We start from the raw sequence: 10,165 nt of genomic DNA, 5'->3' as shown, positions 1-10,165 counted from the left end.
CGGGGAGAGCAGGCAGGCGGAGCCAGAAGGCGGGCGGCGCCGGACCGTTAGCTCGTCCCCGGGAGTGGCTCTGCCGGCATCTCTGCCCAGCCACTCATTTATTGTGATTATATTTTAATTCTACAAACCATCACCTTTGGGCTCCACCAGAGATTCTCCACCAAATCATCTATTATTTTGCAATTTAAAAAAATTTGTGTAGAAAACTTAGCTAACTTCCTGTGTTTAAAAGAAAAATCAGTCTCTTTTGTACATTTGCATACCAGTCAGTCTGTCAATAAGTATTAAATGCCTATTGTCCTAGACACAATGCTAAGTATGCCTTGTGGGTACCATTAAAGTCGAAAAATAATCAATTCCTTCTAGGAGTTAACAAAATAATGAAGAGAAGAAAGCATATAAAAAGCTGAAAAGGGTAGGGAGGATGCCCTCTAAGAGAGCCATAAGAAGCACAACAGGCTGGTGGGCAATGAGGACATGATTCTTTTTTCTTCTTTCATTTCTTTATTAATTTATTTTCTCAATTGCCTGTAAATGTAATTTTCAACATTCATCCATTTGCAAGTTTTGAGTTCCAGATTTTTCTACCACTCTCCCTTCCCTCCCCAATCTGGTAAAAGTTGTCCTTGTAAATTTTGTGTTAACATTTCCAAATTAGGTTGTGAAAGAGGAATTGGAGCTAAAGGTGGAAAACATGTGAAAGAAAAAACAAAAAAAGTTTTAAAACTTGAACAGAGGGGCAGCTAGGTGGCCAAGTGGTTAGAGCACTGGCCCTGGAGTCAGGAGAATCTGAGTTCAAATTCAGCCTCAGACACTTAAATAATGCCCTAACTGTGTGACCTTGGGCAAGTCACTTAACCCCATTGCCTTGCAGAAAACAAAAAAAAAAAGTTAAAAAACTTGAACAGAGTGTGCTTTGCTCTGCATTTATAGCCTCCGTGGCTTTTTCTCCAGATGTGGATGGCATTTTCCATACCAGGTTTCTCAGCATTTCCTTTGAACACTGATCAAAGACAGCTGCATGCATTGGTCAACTTTCAGTATTGTCCATGTTAACAGAGCACTGGTCTTTCCCGGCCCTTCTGAAGTCAAGCTGCTCAGGACTTCTGCCAGAATAACAGTATTCCAATAGTATTCAGGTACCATAACTTGTTTAGCCATTCCCAATTGATGGGAATGTCCAATTCTTTGCCACTACAAAAAGAGCTCCTATAAATAAACATTTGTACATGTGAGTTTTTTTACCCTTTTTCATGTTCTCTTCAGTGGTAGTGGTAGTGTTGGATCAAAGGGTATGCACAGTTTTATTGCCTTTGGACATAATTCCAAATTGCTCTCCCAAACGGTTGGATCACAATGCCAGTGCATTAGTGTCCCAGTTTTCCCACATCCCCTACAACATTTACCATTTTCTCTTTGTCATAAGTCAATCCAGCAGGTGTGAGGTGGTACCTCTGGGTTGCTTTAATTTTCATTTCTCTGAGTAATGATTTAGAGCATTTTTTCATATGACTGCAGAAAGCTTTAATTTATCCAAAAACTGCCTGATCATATTCTTTTATCATTTATCAATTGGAGAATGACTTACGATCTTATAATTTTTTTTTATTTAAAAATTTTATTTGAGTTTTACAATTTTTCTCTAATCTTACTTCCCTCCCCCACCCCCCACTCATAGAAGTTAATTTGCCAGTCTTTACTTTGTTTCCATGGTATACATTGATCCAAATTGAATGTGATGAGAGAAATCATATCCTTAAGGAAGAAACATAAAGTATAAGAGATAGCAAGATCAGACAATAAGATATCAGTTTTTTCTAAATTAAAGTCCTTGGTCTTTCTTCAAACTCCACAGTTCTTTCTCTGCATACAGATGGTATTCTCTATTGTAGACAGCCCCAAATTGTCTCTGATTGTTGTACTAATGGAATAAGCGAGTCCATCAAGTAGCTATTAGTGTGTACAATGTTCTTCTGCTTCTGCTCATCTCGCTCAGCATCAGTTCATGCAAATCCCTCCAGGTTTCCCTGAATTCCCATCCCTCCTGGTTTCTAATAGAACAATAGTTTTCCATGACATACATATACCACAGTTTGCTAAGCCATTCCCCAGTTGAAGGACATTTACTTGATTTCCAATTCTTTGCCACCATCATCAGGGCTGCTACGAATATTTTTGCACAAGTGATGTTTTTACCCTTTTTCACCATCTATTCAGGGTATAGACCCAGTATTCACCCTATACTTTTTTTTATATTTATTTTTTTATTCTCATTTTGTACAAATGTTTTTTTTACATTAATAAAATATTCTTGTTTAAGAGTAAACGAAACACCCCCTCCCCCCCATAAATATAGACTTGCTTGAGCAATAAAGGGAAGAGAAAAAAAATAAAATTAAAAAATAATACTAATAATTGTAGGTATGGCCAGGTGGCACAATGGATGAAGCACCAGCCCTGGAGCCACAAGCACCCAAGCCCACATCCAGCCCCATAGACCCTATAATCACCCAGCCGTGTGATATGTCAGCCACCCGATCCCCACTGCCCTGCAAAAAACAAAAAGAAGAAAAAAAAAGACCCAAAATAAAACAGTAATAATAGTAGGGGTGGCTGGGTTAATCTTATAAATTTGATTCAGTTCTCCTTCATTGGGGAATGGCTTAGCAAACTGTAGTATACTTATGTCATGGAACACTATTGTTCTATTAGAAACCAGGAGGGATGGGAATTCAGGGAAGCCTGAAAGGATTTGCATGAACTGAAGCTGAGTGAGATGAGCAGAACCCCCCAAAAAACACTGAATACCCTAACAGCAACATGGGGGTAATGACCAACCTTGATGAACTTGCTCATTCTGAAATGGAGAATGCCATCTGTATCCAGAGAAACAACTGTGGAGCTGGAAGAAAGACCAAGGACTAGTACCTTTAATTTAGAAAAAAAAACTGTTATCTTATAGTCTGATCTTGTTATCTCTTTTACTTTATGTTTTTTCCTTAAGGATGTGATTTCTCATCACATTCAGTTTGGATCAGTGTATACATGGAAACAATGTAAAGACTGGAAAATTGCCTTCTGTAGGTCATGGGGGGAGGGAAGCAAGAATAGGAGGAAAAATTGTAAAACTCACAATAAATAAAATCTTTCTTTAAAAATTTGATTCAAGGGGTGGCTAGGTGGTGCAGTGGATAGAGCACTGGCCCTGGAGTCAGGAGTACCTGAATTCAAATCCGACCTCAGACACTTATTACCTAGCTGTGTGGCCTTGGGCAAGCAACTTAATCCCATTGCCTTGTAAAAACTAAAATAAAAAAAATTTTTTTTGATTCAGTTCTCTACGTAGTTTGGAAATGGATCTTTTTGCTTTTGCCGCGCGGCCCCGGGACCAGCTGGTTGTGCTTCTGGAAAAGACGCAGAGGCCCAGAGGGTTAAAGTGATGGCCATTAAGTAGTCCCTGACCCTACCTGCAGTCAAGTAAATTTCCTGCTTTATCCCAGATTTAGTGTAGCCATGGCTCGTGGTCCCAAGAAACATCTGAAACATGTAGCAGCTCCAAAGCACTGGATGCTGGATAAGTTAACAGGAGTATTTGCTCCAAGACCATCTACAGGTCCCCACAAGTTGAGAGAATGTCTCCCCCTCATCATCTTCCTGAGAAACAGGCTCAAGTATGCCCTTCCTGGAGATGAAGTAAAGAAGATCTGCATGCAGCGATTAGTCAAGATTGATGGCAAGGTCCACACTATCACATATCCTGCTGGTTTTATGGATGTCATTAGCATTGAGAAGAACATTTCCGTTTGGTATATGACACAAAGGGATGCTTTTCTGTTCATCGTATCACAGCTGAGGAGGCTAAATATAAATTATGCAAAGTGAGAAAAATCTTTGTGGGTACAAAGGGTATTCCCCATCTGGTGACTCATGATGCCCGTACTATCCGTTATCCAGATCCCCTCATCAAAGTGCTCAGATTGATTTAGAAGCTGGCAAAATCACTGATTTCATCAAGTTTGATACTGGAAACCTATGTATGGAGACCGGTGGAGCCAACTTGGGTCGAATTGGTACGAGTACAAATAAGGAGAAACATACTGGCTCTTTTGATGTTGTTGTTCATGTAAAAGATGCCAATGGCAATAGTTTTGCCACTAGGCTTTCAAACATTTTTTGTTATTGGCAAAGGTAATAAGCCTTGGATCTCTCTTCCCAGAGGAAAGGGTATCTGTCTTACAATTGCTGAGGAAAGAGATAAGAGATGGGCAGCTAAGCAGAGCAGTGGCTACATGATTGTAAATCATGAGAGAATTTGTAGATTTTCAATCAAATTAAGATTTTAAATTCAGGTTTTTAAAATGATTATCCTGCAAGTATATAAATTACACCAAAAAAATAAGAATCTTAAACAGTTCATTTTTATAAAGCAAAATTGAACAAGCCATAATGCTTTTCTCTTCTTTCCTTGAATTAAGAGTATATGACTTGCATAAAATGGTGTGGAAGATGTACCTCTATTGGTTTTGCTTAACTTCTTTGTTACATGGGAAGTCTCACTGTGATTGGAGGATGGGGAGAGGAATATTAGAAAATGGCTGATGTTAAAACAAAAGATATTAATAAAACTTAAAGAAAAAAGAAATGAATCTTTTTTCAGAAACACTATGAAAATCGTTCCCCAACTTTCTGCATTCCTTCTAATCTTGGCTGCATTGTTTTATCTGTGCAAAAACCTTAATATAGTCAAAATCATCCATTTTGCAGTTTATAATATTCTCTATCCTGGGTCACCTTCTTAAATGGAGTATCTGGTATTTTTAAATTATCTTACTCTTAGGTAGTTTCATTTTTTAATTATCTTATTCTTACATCTTAACTATCTTACATGGGCAATTAATCCCTCTCCAATTTTTGTCAGTCTTTGCTTTTGAACAATATTTTACAATTGTGTTCATTATTTCTGTATATTTCTTAGTAAATGAACTCCCCAATTTTTTATATATGTTATTTTGAAACAATTATCTTTCCTATCATTATTTCATTTTAGTGGCAATAATATAGAGACTGATTTTGTGTTTATTTTATATTGTGCTACCATGCTGATGTTTCAGTTAATTGGCTCTTTCAGTGGTATCTTTACATTAAATTGTGAGAATCTGTTTGCCTACTTTTAAAGATGTCAGTTTTAGTCTATCTAGCAAGACTACTTGGATCTTTTCAAAAAGATTAAAAAAATAGTATGAAATCTATAATAATAAAGAAGCTGAAGACTGTGGAAATAAAGTGAAGACATCTCTAGAAGAAATGATAATCTCGTGGCTTTTTGAAAATAAAACCTTATTTTAAAGGGATTTTTTTGTATTTTTTTGTTATTAAATTTTAAATTTATGCATGTTATTAAAAGTATAGTTTTGAATCCTGTCTGGAGATAATGAAGCTATTGAAACCACTAAAAAACTGTTTCATTAATTTGAACCCAGAACAGTAATGACTTTATTATTTTCAAATATAAAGTACAAGATAGCTCACTAGTGACTTAAATATTTGGATTCTATTAATATTGTATATACTTATTTCAGCTATTTCATGAAAAACATTACATTCACCATTTTAACCATAAAATTATAATGCTTTATATTTGTTGATAAAGAGTTCAGGATTTTCAAAATAACTACATTTTCCATCAGCTGCTCCACTTGGTTTCAACTCCATGGAATAATATGGTACTCCTTCCAGCTCCCTTTTGGATGTTGTCTTCCTCCATCAGATTGTCCTTGAGGGCAAGGACTGACTTTCTTATTTGGATCCCCAGAGTTTATCAGTGTCTGACACATGGTTGGCACTTATATGCTTATTGCTGAAAACGTTTCTCCCATAAGATTTCCTTCTAATGTTAATATAATTCTTATTGCATTTTAAATAAATATAGCATTTTGAATTAAGCTGTTAAGCAAAGTTCCAAGTAAATTTAATTTCTTCTTAGAGAATCCCAGAAACCTTAAAGTTTGCTGAAAAATAGAGAAAAAAGTCACTTCATTCAATAAAATTAAGTATTTGATAACTGAAATAAACTATATCCTTTGTCTTTGTGATCCTGACTGTAATACTTTTCTTCCTCCCAAATTTCAATTCTTATAAATCCAGGCTTCCTTTGAGACTCAGCTCAACATTTGACTATATTTATAAAAGGTGTTTTGTTTTCTAAAAGACAAGGTTGATCTTTATTTCAAGCTCCACCTCCTCCAGGAGGCCTTTCATGGCCTGCTAGTGCCTTTCTTTCTAAACCTCTTTCATGCACTCTATATAGTTTGTATGAAACTATAGGTATGCATGTCATCTCTCTCCTTAGGATGAAAGCTTCTGGAAGAAAGGGACTTCTTTGTATTACTAATGCTTTACATAAAGCCTGGCACACAGAATAGGTACTTATTAAATACTATTTTCTTCAATTTATTTCTGTTCTTTATAATCTCTTTTAAAATTTAACTTTATTTTCACTAACTTCCCATTCCATTCATTGAAAAGGCAAGAAAAATAAAGCCTGTTACAAATTTTAAAAATACTTAATTGACCTACTCTACAAATATTAAGGACTACTTTGTAAGACATATATAGACTCTGTATAAGATACTATGCATGGAAGATCCAAAAACAACAGTTACTTGCTCCATTCTGAGAGCTCTACTCCATCCTAAAAAAAATGTAAACCAATATGGTAAAGTAGATAGACAACTGGGTTTGGAGCCAGAGGATCTGGGGTCAGATTCCATTGTGGTCACTTACTACTGGAGGAACCTTGGGGAAAAGTAGTTTCACCTCTTGACTTTAGTATCCTTATCTGTAAAATGAAGGGGTGGGCCTTCCAGCTCTAAACCTATGATACTATGAATATATATATACAATATAATATAAAGTAAAGAGAAAAAGGAAGAAGAAAATGAAAGAAAAGTTACTTATAGGACATTACTAACTAACCGGACCACTAAAGGAAGAAAAAGATTCCAGAAAGAAGAAACAGGGAGATAGTGCATTCTGGACAGGGAATAACTGGTATGAATGTAAGTAGTTGCAAATGCAGTATTGGCTGAAATGTAGATTTTACAAAAATAAAATGATTGAAACAAAGTTCAGGCAAATTTGAGCTAGTATTTAAACCTAGAAGTGTTAAGGAATCATCAAGAATATAAAGGAATTCATGAAAAAAGGGACAAAAAGTGATATACATAACTAGAATTAGAAAGTTTAGAAATAGTTCATTTCAAAGGATCATAGAATTAGAGAATCTCAGAGATCTTTGAGTTCAACCTCTTCATTTTACAGTTGAGGGAAAATGAGGCTCTGGGAGGATTAAGTGATAAGCCTAAGGGTATAGAGCTAGTATCAGAGGCAGGTTCTGAACTCTTGGGTTTTTCCTCCTTGGGCTCCACTGGCCAGTGTCCCAGCTACAGTACTACATAGTGACAGTTGGAAATGCACCATCTGATTAAAGTTATTTTTCACCTTTTCCCTTTGAAAAAGATTGCTATTACATGCCCCAAAGATAGCTGATGCCCTAAACTAATTGGTAACAGAATCCTAAGTACACTCACCTGTCTTCTACTGTCTTATTAGAAGGATAGAAAACCTTGAATGAAAATCCACTTCTTGGAAAAGAACCCTTTAAAAAATTTAAGTGAACATTATTACATTTAATTAACTGAAACAAATTTCATTTTGTAAAATAAATACTTAAGGTCAAACACAATCAAGTAGTTAGGCTTTTGCTAACAATTATTTTGAAGAAAAATCTATATTATTTTGCATCAGCATAAATATGTGGCCATTATTTAGAGGAAAAATCAGATTTTATGTGAAATTAAATCTGCAAGTGACACTTGATATTTTAATTGAATTGAAAAGTATCAAGAGCTGTTTCTAGGGGCAGCTAGGTGGTGCAGTGGGTAGAGCAACGGCCTTGGAGTCAGGAGTACCTGGGTTCAAATCCGACCTCAGACACTTAATAATTACCTAGCCGTGTGGCCTTGGGTAAGCCACTTAACCCCATTGCCTTGAAAAATCTTAAAAAAAAAAAAGCTGTTTCTGATTGACACAAGAGGTCTAAAAAAGGAAGGGAAGCTGTTATGTTTATGATGAATAAAGTGAGTTTTTATTCATACTAAAGCATGTGGAAAAGACAAAAAATTTAGTTCATTTAAGAACTAAGGATAACGGATTTATCTATTATCCTAGATACAAAATCATTAAGTTTTTAAACTATGCTAGGAAATGTTTTTTAAAATGTTATTTTATTTTTTCAATTACATGCAAAGATAGTTTTCAATATTCATCCTTTTGCAAGCTTTTGAATTCCACATTTTTCAACCTCTCCCCTCCTCCTGACATTGAGTAATCTGATATGGATTATACATGTACAATCATTTTTAATATATTTTCATATTAATCATGTTGTGAAAGAAGAATCAGAACTAAAAGGGGGCAAAAACTATGAGAAAAAGAAAAAACATAAAGCAAGTTTTAAAAAGTGAAAAAAGTATTCTTTGGTCTACATTCAGAGTTTATAGTTTTTTTCTCTGGATATAGATGGTATTTTCCATCAAAAGTCTTTTAGAATTGTCCTTGATCGTGGTGGCAAATAGGAAATCAAATAAATGTCCTTCATTTGGGGAATGGCTTAGCAAACTGTGGTATATGTATGTCATGGAACATTATTGTTCTATTAGAAACCAGGAGGGATGAGAATTCAGGGAAGCCTGGAGGGATTTGCATGAACCGATTATGAGTGAGATGAGCAGAACCAGAATAACACTGTACACCCTAACAGCAACATGGGGGTGATGATCAACTTTGATGGACTTGCTCATTCTATCAGTGCAATAATCAGGGACAATTTGGGGCTGTCTGCAATGGAGAATACCATCTGTATTCAGAGAAAGAACTGTGGAGTTGGAACAAAGACCAAGGACTATTACCTTTAATTTAGAAAAAAAAAAAACACTGATTATCTTACTGTCTGATCTTGCTATCTCTTTTACTTTATGTTTCTTCCTTAAGGATTTAAGAATGTGATTTCTCTCTCATTCATTTTGGATCAATGTATACAATGGAAACAATGTAAAGACTGGCAAACTGCCTTCTGTGGGGGGGGGGGGGAGAGGGAAGTAAGATTAGGGGAAAAATTGTAAAACTCTAAAAAATATAAAATCTTTAAGTTAAAAAAAAATTGGCCTTGATCACTGAACTGCTAAGAGAGCAATGTCCATCATAGTTGATCATCACACAGGGTGGCTGTTAATGTATCCAATGTTCTTCTGGTTCTGCTAACTTTCCTCAGCATTAATTCATGCAAGTCTTTACAGGCTTTTCTGAAGTTAGCACAGAATAATAGCCCTCCATCACATTCATATACCATGACTTGTTCAGCCATTCCCTAAATGATGGGCATCCCCTCAATTTCCAATTCTTTGCCACTACAAAAAGAGCTCTCCTAAATAGTTTTGTATATGTGGATCTTTTCCCCTTTTATACAATCTCTTTGGGATGCAGAACAGGCATTGTTATTAACTTTAGAGGTATAAATATAAGCAAGCAAGGAAATCTCTCCCCTTGGAATTTAGGTTTTAATGAGGGAAGGCAACAAAATGTTTTCAGTCAACACAAAATTCATAGCAGTGGTTGGAAAGGCAGGTTTATGCATCTGTTGAGACAACATTTATTTTCATGTCAAAAGGTCAGCTATTACTAAAAAGTTAATTTAAAAGTATATTCATTCTGAAAGAAAATTTGAATACAGAGAAGTTTCTCAAAGTCTGCGTTACTTATGTAGGAGATAAGCAACCAAAAAAAAGGAGATAGAGAAACATTTGAAATTCTTTTTCAAATGAAACTGAACAAAATTCTTTCTGAAAAGAATTTATGATGGATTTTTTGATCATATGAATAAAAAATCAAAGTCTACAATGGAAAAAACATAAAGGATTTCACTGACTTATTTCTCTGACATTAAAGGACAATGCTTATTTGATATTCATCTCCTGAAGTCAGAATTAAATCAAATCTGAAGCATTTGTGAGATGCTGTGCTATAAAGGAAAATTAGTCCAATATATTACCCCATATTTGGCTCACATGTTTTATCAGGTTTTTAAGATTTTTTATTTTCCAGATGT

At 35.3% G+C, this 10,165-nt stretch overlaps 1 protein-coding gene and 1 pseudogene across 4 annotated transcripts in view; one reads left to right on the top strand and one right to left on the bottom strand.

Annotated features, from left to right (window-relative positions):
* Positions 1–113: 113 nt before the first annotated feature.
* Positions 114–8,133, top strand: LOC141522521 (small ribosomal subunit protein eS4-like; annotated as a pseudogene).
* The window catches only part of POLE2 (DNA polymerase epsilon 2, accessory subunit), a 56,205-nt gene continuing 51,498 nt past the window's right edge, over positions 5,459–10,165 (bottom strand). For 3 of the 4 annotated variants that reach the window (XM_074236015.1, XM_074236017.1, XM_074236018.1), the window contains 2 exons: positions 7,590–7,657; positions 5,460–6,008 (listed from right to left, as the gene is read on the bottom strand). In XM_074236015.1, coding sequence (XP_074092116.1) covers positions 5,999–6,008; positions 7,590–7,657 — 78 coding nt within the window. In that variant the 3' untranslated portion in view covers positions 5,460–5,998. Of the gene's footprint in view, positions 6,009–7,589; positions 7,658–10,165 lie in introns of all 4 variants that reach the window. The other variant, XM_074236016.1, reaches the window with a different exon arrangement.

This window comes from Macrotis lagotis, chromosome 4 (assembly GCF_037893015.1).
Source record: "Macrotis lagotis isolate mMagLag1 chromosome 4, bilby.v1.9.chrom.fasta, whole genome shotgun sequence".
Classification (NCBI taxonomy): Eukaryota; Metazoa; Chordata; class Mammalia; order Peramelemorphia; family Peramelidae; genus Macrotis; species Macrotis lagotis.
Note: the sequence above shows the minus strand (reverse complement) of the source record. Positions and strands in the feature narration are given on the sequence as shown.